General features: G+C 38.7%; 1 protein-coding gene across 2 annotated transcripts in view; it reads right to left on the reverse strand.

Annotated features, from left to right (window-relative positions):
* The window catches only part of LOC111148712 (lin-52 DREAM MuvB core complex component), a 118244-nt gene that overhangs the window by 99926 nt on the left and 1542 nt on the right, over positions 1-16776 (reverse strand). For both annotated transcript variants that reach the window (XM_022505511.1, XM_022505512.1), the window contains exons 2-5: positions 12921-12995; positions 10877-10914; positions 5183-5249; positions 3697-3780 (exon numbers count right to left, since the gene is read on the reverse strand). In XM_022505511.1, coding sequence (XP_022361219.1) covers positions 3697-3780; positions 5183-5249; positions 10877-10914; positions 12921-12995 — 264 coding nt within the window. The remainder of the gene's footprint in view (positions 1-3696; positions 3781-5182; positions 5250-10876; positions 10915-12920; positions 12996-16776) is intronic.

Genomic DNA, 16776 nt, shown 5'->3' on the forward strand with positions numbered 1-16776 from the left:
TTTCCAATTCTATTAGCTAAAACTATTTTCTGTATGTCAGTTAATTTGTTGCAATCAGGGAAAAATGACAGTAAGTTGCAAAGCTTTGCTACAGAAATTGAAATAAGGCTGAATTTTGAACCAGAAAATAATTTTGAAAAATCTTAGCTGTGCTCATGGGACTCATATGGCAGAAATGAGCATTTCTGTTACAGAATTTTGGTTCAGTGCTTAAGGTGGCTGAGTTAAGTGACTGCAAATCCCCACCTACAATGTCTTAAGTTTCAGAAATACAAACACTGAATGGTAATAATATTTTTAACTGTGTGGATTAAAAACTAAAACAAACCACACCAAGTTTCTGACTCTGTGGAAAGCCACTAAAATAAATTTACTGATGTTTAGGGGAACTCTTTATTCTAAAAACTGATAAAAAGAAAGACTCATTTATCCTGTAGTAAGAGCTTTCAAGGTAAAATAAATAGTTGATAAGATAAAATCCTTTATAGAAAAATTCTAGCTAATAACAAAAAATGACAGAATTAGAATATTACCATCTGGCAACCTATAATAAAATAGGGGATCTAGGCAGTTACCAAAAGCTGCTAAAACTCTTGTGTAAGGCTGATGGAGAATTTTATAATGAATAATCAGGCTAACAATGCCTTCATCAACTAATTAATTTTAATATCACAAAGAGAGATTGGCAGACATGATGTACTTTCTGATGGATGTATACAATTCCATTCAGGAAACAGCCAAAATAAAAATAGACTCAACCTGTATCTGTGAAAGCTATAAGATCTAACAACCAGGAAATAAAAAGGGATAAATGAACATATTAAGCACTACCATAGGAATGTGAACAACAAAATCCACAATGTATAAAATTCTACAGAATAACTAGGTTCAATAAATAGCAAGGGAAAATAAAAGGGGGGTGGAACTATGAGAGATGAAGATAGACTTAAGAGACATATCAATCAAATACAGTGTATAAACCTTATTCAGGACCTGATTCTAATAAACCAACTGTATAAAGACAATTATAAATCAACCAGGGAAATCTGAATCCTGATTAGCTATTTGACGATATTACACAAGCTTATTAAAAACTTTTAGGCATGGGGCCCCTGGGTGGCTCAGTCATTAAGCGTCTGCCTCTGGCTCGGGTCATGATCTTGGTGTCCTGGGATGGAGCTCCACATTAGGCTCCCTGCTCAGTGGGAAGCCTGCTTCTCCCTCTCTCACTCCTGCAGCTTGTGTTCCCTCACTTTCTGCCACTCTGTCAAATAAATAAATAAAATCTTAAAAAAAAAAATTTAGGCATAATAATGGCATTGTGCTTATATTTAAAAAGGTGAGGGAAGAAGAAGACAGATCTTGTCTTTTGGAAATACATATGGAGTTATTAGGCAATGAGGTAATATAATACCCAAGATTTGCTTTAAAACAGGGGCGTCTTGGGGCACCTGGGTGGCTCTGTGGGTTAAGCCTCTACCTTCAGCTCAGGTGATGATCTCAGGGTCCTGGGATCGAGGCCCACATCGGGTTCTCTGCTTGGCGGGGAGCCTGCTTACCACCCTCCCCACGCTGCCTACTTGTGAACTGTCAAATAAATAAATAAATATTTAAAAATAAACAAATAAAATAATTATGGGAGGCTGTATAAGTGAAACTGATTGGCCCATATGCTGACTATTAAAGCTGGGTCATGGTCACATAAGGTCATTATTCTATTCTCTCTACTTTGGTATATGTTTAAAATTCTCCATAATAAAAAATGGGCGAAAATTTTATCTCTCAGTAGGAAAGCAAAAAAAGAAATACTAATCCAAGGAAACATGGCAATTTCAACTACAACTAACTAGAGATAATACTGTTGATAAACACATTTGGCAATATAGCACCTTCTTGATATAATGAGCATAAAATTTATTTCATTTAAAAAAATCGACTGAGAGATAAAGTACAAGTATTATTATTACACCATTTACTATCCAGAGCTAGTAATAGAATCAACTTTTATATTATACCAACCTAGCATTCATGAATTTAATAATCACAGATTTGCCTTTTCATTACAAATACTGGAAGTCCATGACATACATGGTCAGTATTAATTTTGCCAACACATAAATTTTAATCATGAGAAATAAATGACCAGTAACACACAGGAGAGTTAGCTAACAATGGGTGAACCTAGCAGACCACCTAGCAACCGTGGTCTGTTGCTTCTTGCTCCTTGATTCATGAAGTGATTAAAAAACTTTTTTTTTTTAAGATTTTATTTATTTCCTTGAGAGAGAGAGAGGGTAAGAGAGAGAGCATGAGAAGGGAGAGAGTCAGAGGGAGAAGCAAATTCCCTGGTGAACAGGGAGCCCAATGCAGGACTCAATCCCGGGACTCCAGGATCATGACCTGAGCTGAAGGCAGTCACTTAACCGAGCCACCCAGGCGCCCAGAAAACATTTTTTTGGTAAAAGAAAGCCAACTGTTAATGACAATGATGGAAATATAAAAAGATAAAGAGGTCCAAGAAAGTGACAGACTATTAGTCAAAAATTTGAAGTTTTAAATGAAATTTTAGAGTGAAATATTGAATTTGGCAGTAATTTAGATAAACAATGTGAACAAATACTCTATATGCTCTATAAAGAAACAATTTATAAAACCGTTTTTGGGATTGTTCTAATCAGCGCAAAACTTGCATGTTTGAAGAAAATTATAAGCTACTGCAGCATCTCACAACTGTGGATTCAGGAAGGTGTCAGAAGTACCCACTGACAACAAAGTTCTAACCACTGTATTTATGCTGAGTTCCTCTTTCAATTACAAAGTGAGAATTTCTACAATTCCTTTCCCAATTTTATAATGAATACAGTATAGAAAGAAATATAATCTATAAAGAAATAAATGTACACTGAAAGAATGGAGAGCAGACATATAATGAGAAGTTTTAAAATTTTAGTCATGATAGCAGACTATGTTCTTGGTCTGCTATATGGCCCTTCCATTGGGGAACCAATCCTCCCTCCCATTCCATGGGCTTGAATCAGACTAACCCCTCTAATCTGTGTCTGCATCCTGGACCCAGGCTTGGCCCACCAGGGTTCTCCATGCTAACTGGCTGAAATACTGGTTCTAAGATAGGTATCTGAGTCAAGATGGTACAGTATGAGTCCTCCCCAGGACCTTTCTCTTGGAATGTTCAGACAAGACGTTCTTCATTTTGGGATTATCAGATTTAAAGACACATAAACTGAAGCTCCTTTTGGCCTCCTCCCCCCGTGCTAGTTCAAAGAACAAGACTAATCCAAGAGCCCTGAGACGCAAAACAAAAACCAAAACAAGAGCACATCTCAATGACATCATCAAAAGCCAAACATCTAAATACCTTCAAAGTTATTTCTACTCCTGAAATTTTGATTTATGTGAACTCATAAGGTCCCTCTTTTGCTTAAGCTACTTTGACTTGACATTCTATCGCTTTCAACTGAAAGGGTTTCCAATATACTTTCACCGTAGAGAGAAAAATAACTTGTTACTGAGTAAACTCAGTAATTATTTTAGTATACTACATCATAAAAGGAATTCTAGATTACGATGACTTCTTACCTTCACGACGCCTAGTAAAGGCACTTTCGGAATTATAGCTAGCACTCATCATGAAATACACAACATGCAACCCTGAAAAAATGTGATCTGGGTACTCACACTCATCCAGCCCCAGCTGGTAGGCCAAGTTCTGTAGGCCTCGTACCTTCTCCATCAAATTAGCTGTGGTGAGGCTCCCCAGTTCTGAAACAGAATCATTTATTTCAAAACCGTATCTTTCTATTGTTCTCTAGTTAGCAATCCATTCAGGCTGGAAATCCTTGTTATAAAGATTTTCGAGCGTAATTCTTACCTAGTAAGCAGAGAATGGATCCATATCTCTTCTCATCCAAACCTTCCCCTTACATACACACACACCAGTGAATTTTTCCTACTACTGCAAAATGCTTCAGATGAACTTACGTTTAAGGCACAGGTCGGTTTGTATAGAACATAATGCTATCATCCCTTATTAAAAATTTAAAGTTTCCTTAGAAAATACACACTAATGGGATGTTATATAAATGTCCATTTGGAACATTACAACAACGAACCTGAGATGCCCTTGAGACTTAATTTCTCCATGGTTGGAGGAGGGGATCTGCATTTAAGCATTTCATGCAGAACAATGAATTACTTCTGAAGTCAAATAAAGGTGTTATTTTCTCCCACTTATCATGCCACACTCATTATCCATATCTGGCATAAGTAGACTTTCGTGATTTGTTCAGCTGCCTAAATAGCTCAAGAATGCCAGATTTTTACCTTAATTTCAGTCTATTACTTTACAACCATCATGAATCTTATCACCGGAAAGATGGTAAAAGTTAAATAAAGTAGAGCAAAATCAAGGAAAATTAATGTTTTTTAATTTAAATTTCTACTTTGTGGTTGAGTTCCAAGTCATTTATCAAACAACAATATTCACTACTTATAGTATTCCATATGGAAGAAATTGATGGGATAGAAAGAACTAAAAGACATGTCTTAGCCCACTAAGGGATTATCAATTAATAGTACTGACAACAATATATAGCAGTAATTTCTAAATAAGGCACTTGTGTTAAACTGGTAAGAGACTGGATTTAAAATATCAGTTTAAATTTTAACTCTTTCTAATAAATCTTAGGCTAAGTTAACCTCTGAACCTTGGATATCATGATACCTAATGTACATGACCTTTATAAGAATTAAACGGGAAAAATTTATGTGAGATCTTTTGTCGACTATAGCATTATACAAAATAAAAGTTAATTAAAGGAATTAAGTTAATTCCTTTAATTAATAACTTAAAGGAATTAACTTAATTCCTTTAATTAAGTTAATTAAAAAGTTAATTAAAGGAATTTTTAGGATTAAAGGAATAATTACAGGAATTTAGCAGCAGAAGAAATCATTATGAGTGGGTCCTGAATTGAAGGGATTTATACGTATGGAAAAATAGAGATAAGCATTCAGATATAAAGAACCATCAATCAGCTTGGTTAAGTAGGCAGTCTCACTGCAGCAAACACTTGTAAGGGAACAGTGAGAGAAAATTGGAAAGGTGGTTTATAGAGGAACATAAATGTCAGGTTAAAAGTTAGAGGTCACCAGCATGGCTTACCTTTCAACATGTCAATGTCATCACGTTCTATTTCAGCCATCCATTTGGGTGGGGAACTAGTAATAGGCTGTCAGAATATAAGAATATAACCACTCAGATACACACAAAATGTAAAGAGACCATCATCTTCCTTCTTACAGAAAAGTAGCTTGTCACATAGCCTTCAGGTTGTTTGAAAACACTGGCAAGTTACAGTTTCAAAAACCCAGATTTCTCTAGGTTCAGATATGACCTACAAAATAATTGACCTTGCAAAATAATTCTGTTCATTTTTACAGCTGGTCTCAGGGAAATGATCTTAGAAGAAAGGTCTGACTACTACTATTATTTCATAGATAAGAGGTTAGTAAAGCAATGAAAGAAATTACTTGAAGTTCAGTTCTGGTAAAACCTCCAACTGAACTGTTTGAGACCATCAGGAAGTAACATTTTCTGGCAGAGGGGAAGATTCATAGAAAGATGTCTCTCTCTCTCTCTCTCTCTACACACACACACACACACACACACACACAGAGGAATATTACTCAACCATTAAAAATAATGAAATCTTGGGGCACCTGGGGGGCTCACCTGGTTAAGCAGCCAACCCTTAGTTCTGGCTCAGATCATGATCTTGGGTTTGAGCCCAGTACTCAGCAGGGAGTACTCAGCAGGGAGTACTCAGCAGAGAGTCTGCTTGAAGATTCTCTCCTTTTGCCCCTCCCCCCACCCACACTCACTATCTCTAAGATAGATAAAATCTTAAAAAAAAAAAAAAATGAAATCTTTGCCATTTGTGACAACATAAATAGACCTAAAGGGTATTATGCTACGTGAAAATAGGTCAGACAAAGAAAGACAAATAGCACATGATTTCACTTATATGTGAAACTGAAAACAAAACAAATGAACAGATAAAAAACAGTAACAGACTCACGAATACAGAGAACAAACTGGTGGTTGTGTTGGGGGGGATGGGCAAAATAGGTGAAAGGGATTGAGAGGTACAAACTTTCAGTTATAAAGTAAATAAGTCACAGAAATGAAAAGTACAGCACGTGGACTACAGTAAACAATAATGTAATATATATAATTGTTGATTCACTATGTTGTACACCCAAAACTAATATATGTCAACTATACTTCAGTTAAAATGTTTAAAAAGAGGAAATCCTCAATTCGTGATAAGATTGCAATGATCATCACTTCAAATTTCATTTTATTGTAGACATTTTAGAAAACTTTAGAATTTTAAATTATCCTCTCATTTATTTTTTTTTTAAGATTTTATTTATTCATGAGAGACAGAGACAGAGAGAGAGAAAGAGAGACAGAGGCAGAGGGAGAAGCAGGCTCCCCAAGGAACAGGGAGCTCAGTGTGGGACTCAATCCCAGGACCCCAGGATCATGACCTGAGCCGAAGTCAGATGCTTAACCATCTGAGCCACCCAGGCGCCCCATCCTCTCATCTCTGAAAAGTGAAGTTACAAAATATGAAGGAGAGCCCATTCTTGGAATAATTTTGGGCAACAGTTTTCAATCCTAGTTGCCCATGAGAATCATCTATGGAACAAAAAAACCGATGCCCTGGACACACTCCAGATGCACTGATTTAGAATATTGGAGGTGGAATGAGGGTCCATTGGAGAGAACAGAGCAAGGGACGTTACATATATATTTTTTAATGTAATACTGTCCATTTAACTTCAAAAACATTTTAGCATCTTAAACATACAAATCAGATAACAGAACAATGCACACTATGTTTAGTACAGAAAGTTCTAGAACTTTCACTGTTGCAGTGGCTCTTTGCTTTACAATGAAGAGTTCTACAGCTCATTTAAAAACAAAGTTGAAACCTACACTTAACTAAAAAAGATCCAAACACATCTCATACCAGTGGACCCCCTCCTTTTCCACAGGTAAGAAAGGCAACAGAATGCTGTGTCACTATCACACAAACATGACAAATTGAAGCTAAGTGAACACCCACTGTAATGTTCACAGGTCCAGCCTCCCAGCACACATCCCAAGCTACAACCAGTACATACGAATTTTTTAAAAGCTCCACAATTGCACACTGATGATTCTGTTGTGTAGGCAGGGGTATGGCTGAGAAACATTATTTCAGCTTTCAGTCTTTTTTCTTTTTTTTCCCTTAATTAACATTTGCTGGATACTATGCGACCAATGCATCATATGACTTAATTTTCTAATCAACCCTATGAAGCAGGTATTATTATCCTCATTTTACAAAGGAGAAAAAAAAAAAAAAACAAGTACAGGAAGATTATAAATCACTTGCTTCTGGACACACAGCTATTGGAGCCAAGATTTAAACCCAGGAAGTCTGAGTACAGAAACCACTATTCTATACTTCCTTTCCTAGAAGGCTATTGGTCAAATTTGCCATTTTTGGCCACCAGTAGGGAAACAGACTATACCAGGGGATTTTAACCTGAGGTCCCGGGATGACCCAAACCCCTAGAAACAAAACTTAAAATGAATGTGCATACCTCTAGGGAAAAGAGGTAGATACATAATCAGATTTTCAAAAAACAACATATTTTGGGGCGCCTGGGTGGCTCAGTGGGTTAAAGCATCTGCCTTCGGCTCAGGTCATGATCTCAGGGTCCTGGGATCGAGTCCCACGTCGGGCTCTCTGCTCAGCAGGGAGCCTGCTTCCTCCTCTCTCTCTCTCTGCCTGCCTCTCTGCCCACTTGTGATCTCTCTCTGCCAAATAAATAAATAAAATCTTTAAAAAAAAACATATTTTAATGAAAGGGGTTTTTTTTAAAGATTTTATTTATTTGACAGAGAGATCACAAGCAGGCAGAGAGGCAGGCAGAGAGAGTGGGGGGAAGCAGGCTCCCTGCTGTGCAGAGAGCCCGACACGGGGCTCGATCCCAGGACCCTGGGATCATGACCTGAGCCGAAGGCAGAGGCTTTAACCCACTGAGCCACCCAGGAGCCCCTTATTTATTTTTTTTTTAAAGATTTTATTTATTTATTTGACAGAGAGAAATCACAAGTAGGCAGAGAGGCAGGCAGAGAGAGAGGAGGAAGCAGGCTCCCTGCCAAGCAGAGAGCCCAATGTGGGACTCGATCCCAAGACCCTGAGGTCATGACCTGAGCCGAAGGCAGAGGCTTAACCCACTGAGCCACCCAGGCACCCCTAATGAAAGTTTTTTTTTTTAAAAAGTTATTTCTATTTATAACTCAAAATACTTAGTTGTTACCAAATATAATTAACTGACCTGAAAAATAAGTATGAATGAGAATGTAAGAAAATTATGTTAGGTACTTTGTACTCAATCTACTAGACAAAAGCTAATCTAATACAAATAGCTACTGAGAACTGTTTATTATGTCTTAGGCACTATGCAAAGTATCTTACATGCATGATAGCATTTTACACTAAGAATCTTACGAGGTAGCTTCAGATAAGACCAGTAAGGCTCAAAAATGTTAGGAAACTTGCTCAGGTCATGGAGAGTGAAGCAGCAGATTCAGGACTCAAATCCAAGTGTGTCGACTCCAAAACCCTACACCATCCTGAACTCTTCATGCTTAGCCCTTACTGAATGCTAAATGAGCACCGGCCAGCTTTCATACAACCCAAGATCTTGAATAAATGGGAGGCTACCAAGTTTAAACTACCTCTGAGCAGATATTCTCAAGGAATCTGAAAGCCACAGGGCCTTACTATGTATTTTTTTCTGTTTATTTTTTAAAGATTTTATTAATTTATTTGAGAGAGACAGAAAACAAGCAGGGGGAGAAGCAGCAGAGTGAGAAGGACAAGTACAGTGAGTAGCCCAATGCAGAGATCGGTCTGATGACCCCAAGATCATGACCTGAGAAAAAATCAAGAGTCAGACGCTGAACTGACGGAGCCACCCAGGTGCCCCTAGGGGGGGCCTTAATATTTAATTCAGCACCTATAACTCTAATAATAAGTAGAGAATACTTAGCACATAGCAAGGTACAGAAGGTTCTTGAACTTTCATTGCTACAGTGGCTCTTCCCTATACAGGCAATGAAGAATTCTACAGTTTATTTTATTTTTTAAGATTTTATTTATTTATTTGACACAGAGAGAACAAGCACAAGCAGGGGAAGCAGGAGAGGGAGAAGCAGGCCCCCTGTTGAGCAAGGAGCCTGATGTGGGGCTCAATCCCAGGACCCCAGAATCATGACCTGAGCCGAAGGCAGACACTTAACTGACTGAGCCACCCAGGTGCCCCTCTACAGTCTGTTTAAAAACAAAATTTTAAAAATTTAAAAGTAGTTTTTTTTTTTTTTAAAGATTTTATTTATTTATTTGACAGAGAGAGATCACAAGCAGGCAGAGAGGCAGGCAGAGAGAGAGGAGGAAGCAGGCTCCCTGCTGAGCAGAGAGCCCACATCCCATTCATTAGCTACACCCTCCTATTTTCCAAATACAGTTGTTTATGTACACAACTGTAGTCGTTCCTTGATTTCATTAATACCTTCATTCTGTTGGTTCTCTCTTTTTTTTTTTTTTTTTTTAAAGGTTATTTATTTATTTGACAGAGAGAGATCACAAGCAGGCAGAGAGGCAGGCAGAGAGAGAGGAGGAAGCAGGCTCCCTGCTGAGCAGAGAGCCCGACGCGGGGCTCGATCCCAGGACCCTGAGATCATGACCTGAGCCGAAGGCAGCGGCTTAACCCACTGAGCCACCCAGGCGCCCCTAAAAGTAGTTTTAAAAACATTTAAAACTACCACACCTCACTTAAAAAATGAGAGTTATAGTACAAATCCCCAATGGCATGGTTTACTAGATAGAGCATGAGCTCTGTAATAGATGTAACTTGCATTCAAATCCTGGTCTGTCACTCATTAGAACTTGGGTAAGTAATTTCCAAGGTTCTCTTTCAGTTACTGCTTTTTTTTTTTTTTTTTTTTTAACACTGGACTCAAATGCTTCTGCATATGGTGTTAAGAGTATGGATGCTAATAATCAGCTAGTGGATTCAAAGCTTGGTTCTGCCATGCATAGCGTATAACCTTGGATAACCTACTTAACCTCTCTCACTATGCCCATTTCCTTGTCTGTAAAATTGGGCTAATAATAGTACCTGCACCCCACATGGTTTTGTGAAGATTAAATAATATACATATAGTACTTAGAAGAGTGCCAGGGATATGGTAAGCACTATGTAAGCACTAGCTGATACTATAATCACGTTCTCCTGGTTGTGGGACTGTAAGAGAATATATGGACAGCTCAAACACAGCACGTGCCCAGAACATACAAAGGTTGTGGCTCTAATGGATGTCTTCCTTTGCTTTTTGATGAGCCACTGAGAAACTTCAAAAAGCCAGTAAAGAGGTATAAGATAAGGTCAAATGCATCCCATAAACAACAGAGAAAAGCTTCAAAATCATGGTTTGGGCAAAAAAGAATACTGATGTTACATTAAAGATTTCAACGGCTTTACCTTAAAAGCTTTTAAGCTAAGAAAAGAGGCTAATAAGCAAAAGTCAAAATGCCAAAATGGAATATCTGAAGAGAGGAAGACATTATTATCAACATGATGATAATATACACAGATTTCCAGGGCTCTAGTTACAATCTGATTGGAAACCTATGATATTTTTCTTGAGAATAAGAAAATAGGGGATATTTGAACTTTTATTAAGGAGCAAAACACTGGATAAGCTTCATTAGGTAAGTGAAATATTACTTACACTTTTAAAGGAAGCTGCAAATTCAGCGACACCTGGTACTGAAAAGAAAAAACACATCATTTATTTAATATACATTTTAGTGCCCCAGACACAGAGGAGCCAAATAATAAGAAAACAACCTTGTCTTCAGGGGGCTTATAGTCTGGAAGAGGAGAAAGAGTAACTCAGTAACTATAATACTGGTTAAGTGCTCCAAGAAAGATACCAGGCGTGATGGGATCTATATCAGATTGAGGGAGCAGGAAAAGTTTCCTAGAGAAAATGCCTCAACCAAACTTGCAAGGACAGGAGTCAGCTGGATCAGAGAATGTGGAGATACACTATCTCTTATCAGAAAGTTTAAATTTCTTTTTTTTTTTTTTAAAGATTTTATTTATTTATTTGTCAGAGTGAGCACAGGCAGACGGAGTGGCAGGCAGAGGCAGATGGAGAAGCAGGCTCCCGCTGAGCAAGGAGCCCGATGTGGGACTCGATTCCAGGACGCCGGGATCATGACCTGAGCCGAAGGCAGCGGCTTAACCAACTGAGCCACCCAGGCGTCCCTAAATTTCTTTTTTTAGGTATTCTGTCTTGTCAGGGATTGTTAATTGGGTAATTGTTTACTTAAATGCCTCAAGGGAAGAATCACATTAGAAAACATAAAGATAAAAAGCAGATATTCAGGGGCCCCTGGGTGACTCAGTTGGTCAAGAGGCTGCCTTCGGCTCAGGTCATGATTCCAGGGTCCTGGGACCAAGCCCCAAATCGGGCTTCCTGCTCAGTGGGGAGCCTTCTTCTCCTTCTCCCTCTGTCTACTTGTGCTCTATCTCTGTCAAGTTAAAAAAAAAAGGCATGGGGCACATAGGTAGCTCAGTGGGTTAAGCCTCTGTCTTTGGCTCAGGTCATGATCCCAGGGTCCTGGGATCGAGCCCCGGGTCGGGCTCTCTGCTCAGCGGGGAGCCTGCTTCCACCTCTCTCTCTCTGCCTGCCTCTCAGCCTACTTGTGATCTCTGTCTGTCAAATAAATAAATAAAATCTTTTAAAAAATAAGATAAAATACTGTTCACCCTCACTAATAAAGAAATATGAATTAAAAAATAATAAAAATTAGTAACATCCAGGGGCACCTGGTGGCTCAGTCAGTTGAGCTTCTGAGTCTTGGTTTTTGGCTCAGATCATGATCTAAGAGTCATAAGGCTGAGCGCACCCTCTCACCCCTACCCCCTCCCATCAGCCTCTGTGCTCAGCATGTAGTCTTTCTGAGAGTCCCTCTCTCCCCTTCCCTCTGCCCCTCCCTGCCCTCTAAAATAAATAAATAAATCTTTTAAAAAAAAATTTTGGTAACATCCAATATTGGCTGGTATGTGGGTAAATGGGCCCTCTCACACACAGCCATCCTCTTCATTGCGCACAGATACATATTGAGTTGTTTGTAATATCAAACAGTGGATCTAAGGTATCCAAATAGGGTAGGAATATATAAACTACAGTTTATCTATTATAATAAAATAGGAAAATGAAGTAGATTTACACCTACTAACATAGAAAGAGCCATTAATAAATTACTAGGTAGAATGAGTTAAGCTACACTAGCTTAAGCATGTACATATGACCCCATCATTATACCAAAAAAACAAAAACAAAAATAAAACAAAAATCCAAACAAACCCAAAAAGCCCTGCTGTATACTTTAAAAATACATATTTGTTTACCTATATAATCATAAAAAAGGCCAAAAGAATTTGTACCAAACTATTAATTGTGAGTTTACAAGAGTGAGTGAAGGAGGTGAGGAACTACTACTTTCTGTATCTCTGTACTGTCTGAACTTATTACATAATAATTCAATTTTTTTAAGGCCCCCTATCATTTCCTGAGTCACACTGTGTCCTGAAAAAGTTAAACTACCAGACAGCTATTCTTAACATTAGACCACAGAATTCAGTCTGTTCCCTGTGAAGTAAAATCAAAATTTTAACCATTACAGTTAAATGATAACCAAAAATCTCAAAGTAGCACTGGGTTCTGCTGTATTGATTCTGATATCAAGAAACCAAAAACTTACACTGTTCTGGCCAAAGGTCTGGTGAGGCACGGTCAAGTTTTTCAAAACTTAGCAAAGATGCTTCCAGATCTGTCCCTAGAACAAAACACCAAGAAGAGCCAAGAAGACACAAAACACGTTAATTTACCTCTTAGAGCGTTTTAGTCTCAAAGAACACAACAAACTGGAACATTCACTTGGAAGTCCTTTTTTTTTTTTTTAAGAAAGATTTTATTTATTTACTTGACAGAGAGATGGAGAGCACAAGCAGGGTGAGGGACAGGGGGAGAAGCCGACTCTGGGATCATGACCCGAGCTGAAGGCAGACGCTTAACTGACTGAACCACCCAGGTGCTTCAGAAATCTGAGTTATATAACCACTGACACTCCTGGGGTATGATATTATACAAATAAATCATTCTCCTTCATCAAACTTCACGTCTCTGATCTCGAAAATGGGAGCAATATTTTAGCGGGGTATTAGGAAAAATAAATCTCAACAAACCCACCTGCATCTTCACTCATACTCTTAGACTTTTCCCAATTAAGACAAACTCCTCTGAAGAGCTCTGGATGTCAATTTCTCTTGCTCTGTCAAAGACATTATCTTGAATAATCTCTCTTGCACAATTTCTACCTTCTCTCCTGGCTCATACTCAACAGCAAGCAAGCCTGTTCTAGAATTCCCCTTCTTTGAAAAAAAAAAAAAAAATCTTCCATGACCCCATTACCTCCTTACTCCTCCTTCATTACAAAACATCTTGCGTTGTCTATCCTGACGTCTCCACTTCCTCACCTCACATTCTCTCCTTAACCCAAAACAACTGGGCTTCTGCTCCCCTATACATGGAGAGTGCTGTGGTCAAGGTCATCTGTGACCTATGTTGCTAAACCCAGTGGTCACTTCTCTGTTGTCTGTGACTTCTTTGCAGCATTTACACACTGACCACTCTCCTTGAAAAACTCCACTTATAGGGCACCTGGGTGGCTCAGTCAGTTAAGTGTCTGACTCTTGGTTTCGGCTCAGGTCATGATCTTAGGGTTGTAAGATCAAGCCCTGCATTAGGCTCCACACTCAGCGAGGAGTCTGCTTGAGATTTTCCCACTTTCCCTCTCCCTCTGTTCCCCCCCACCCTCATCTCACATGCTCTCTCTCTCTATCTCAAATAAATAAATAGATCTTAAAAGAGAGAGAAAAGAAAAACTCCACTTCCAGCTTCTGTAAAATTGATTTTTCTCCTACCTCACCAACTCCTTCCTTCCTTTCCTCCACTCAGGTCCCACCCCAGGCTTGTTTCACTCTCTACCTAAAGCCTCCAAAGAGATCTCATCTAGCCCCATAGCCTTTACCATCATATATATGTCAATAACTCCACATTTATATTTCCAGTCCCTATCTTTCCCAGGACTTCAGAAGTATAGCTAAGAGGCTACTTAACAAACTTCTCTGCCAGAACTCTGATAACTCTCAACATCCTTCTCCATTTACACGTGTGAAAATCTTTCTGAGTCCAATAATTACATTCAAAACCACCTACATCTCAAGAAATAGCACCACCATGAACCCCAGTTCTCAGATCAAAACCTAGAAATCATCCATCCTTCATGCCTCCCTTTCCTTCAACGTTCCATTACAATCCATTAGTAAATCCAGTAGTTTCCATCTCCAAAACACACCATGAAACCAAATGAATTAACCAAAGAATCATCACTTCTCTCGAAGACTACTTCAGAAGCCTCTCAACAGTTCTCCCTGCTTCTATTCTTACCTCTTCCCCCCTCTACCCAAATCTGTTCTTCACAAAGTAGCCAGAACTGATTTTTTTTTTTAAATGTCAATCAATCTGTGTCACTCTTCAGAGTAAGGGACTTCTTCCCAGCTAATTTCATGAATGTATATTGCCCATGCCCTAAAAAAAAAAAAAAAAAATCATGCATGATCCAGCCCTTGCCCAATTTTTTGATACCATTCTTAGCCACTTTTGCCTCGGCACACAATAAGTGCTCAAAATTATTAACAATTAACATTTGTTGAGTACATATTTTGTGCTCAGTATCCTAACGAGTTGCATTAATTAATGATCTAAACAGTGGTTCTTAACATTTTCTGGGTGAGTCACATCTCCAGAAATCTGGGGTGGGGGGGCAGTTACAGCCTCATTCCCTGGAAAATGTACATACGTATAAAATTTTTCAACATGTATTTTTCTCTAACCTGAATTTTTTCCCCCAAATAGTCTAAGGGAATTTCCAGCAATATTCTAATCGGCAAAGAACTCAACCCTAATAAATTGCCTTAACAAAAGCACCCAAAAATGGTAACAAAGAAAAGCTGTGTGTAACACACAAAATTCCAACTTTCAAACTCCTTAGGAATGTTGGTGATGGGAAGCTCAACCATAACAAAAGTGAACCTATCGAGAATAGGATCTGATAACAAACAACGGTGGTCTTATGATACCACAAGTCTGGAGCATAACTCAGACTCTGCTATGAGTGTTACTCTCATACATTAAGTAATTTCAAAGTTTTCCTTTTTAAAGAAATCCCAAGCAGGGCACCTGGGTGGTTCAGGTGGTTAAGGGTCTGCCTTCAGCTCAGGTCATGATTCCAGGGCCCTGGGATCAAGCCCCATATCGGGCTTTCTGCTCAGCAGAGAGTCTGCTTCTCTGTCTCCCTCTGCCCTCCCCCTCTGCTCATGTGCTCTCTCTCAAATAAATGAATGAAACCTTTTTTAAAAAATCAAGTATGCAAACAGAGTGAGTACAGAGATGGCTAGAAGACCAATGGGGGAAAAATGTTTCCAATATTTTTCCTAGCCAAAAAAGTAAAAGAAATAGAGAAGACAGGAAAAAAATCTAATACAAGGAACACAGCTCTAAAACCTATAAAACTTAGGGGCGCCTGGGTGGCTCAGTGGGTTAAAGCCTCTGCCTTCGGTTCAAGTCATGATCCCAGGGTCCTGGGATCGAGCCCCACATCGGGCCCTCTGCTCATTGGGGAGCCTACTTCCCTCCCCCTCTCTCTCTGCCTGCCTCTCTGCCTACCTGTGATCTCTGCCTGTCAAATAAATAAAATATTATAAAAAATAAATGAAACCTATAAAACTTATAAATATAAAAACAATTTAGTAATAAACTAAAAATTTTAATAGCAATTACTTCTACTCCTATCACCTGGCTGATTTTTTTTTTAAATTCTGGCAAGATATACATAACAAAATTCACCACTTCAACCATTTTTAAGGGTACAATTCGGTGGCATTAAAAACATTCACACTGCTGTGTAACCATCATTATCATCCATCTCCTGAATATTTTCACCATTCCAAACTGAAATTCTCTACTCATTAAATAGTAACTCCCCATTCCCTTAGCCAACTTTTTAAATAATCCTTTTTTTCTGGCAAGAAAAAATACATTTTAAGACAGAATCCAGGAAGGAAAAGGAATTGCTCTCTCTCTCTCTCTCCCCCATCCCCACCCCCCCTTTTTTTAAGATTTATTTATTTGAGAGAGAGAGCAGGAGCACAGAGAGAATCCTCAAGCAGACTCCCCACTGAGCATGGAGCCCTAGGTATGGCTCAATCTCAGGACCCTGAGATCATGACCTGAGTTAAAAATCAAGAGTTGGCTGCCTGAGCCAAGCAGGCACCCCAGGGAATCTCTTTTGACTCTGAACACCCATAATTTCTTATACAGTATGCACATGTGCTCAAAAAACCTAAGTTAAGCTTGAAACCTGAGGCTAATACATTATTTATGTAAATATTCTAAAAGATCTGCTGCTTGCCAGACACTGTGCTAAACTCTGGGATCCAACTATAAACAGGACAAGATTTGGAGTTTATAAACCAGCATGAAAGGGGCAAACAGAA

This window comes from Enhydra lutris, unplaced genomic scaffold (assembly GCF_002288905.1).
Source record: "Enhydra lutris kenyoni isolate GAN:26980312 unplaced genomic scaffold, ASM228890v2 scaffoldscaffold20, whole genome shotgun sequence".
NCBI lineage: Eukaryota > Metazoa > Chordata > Mammalia > Carnivora > Mustelidae > Enhydra > Enhydra lutris.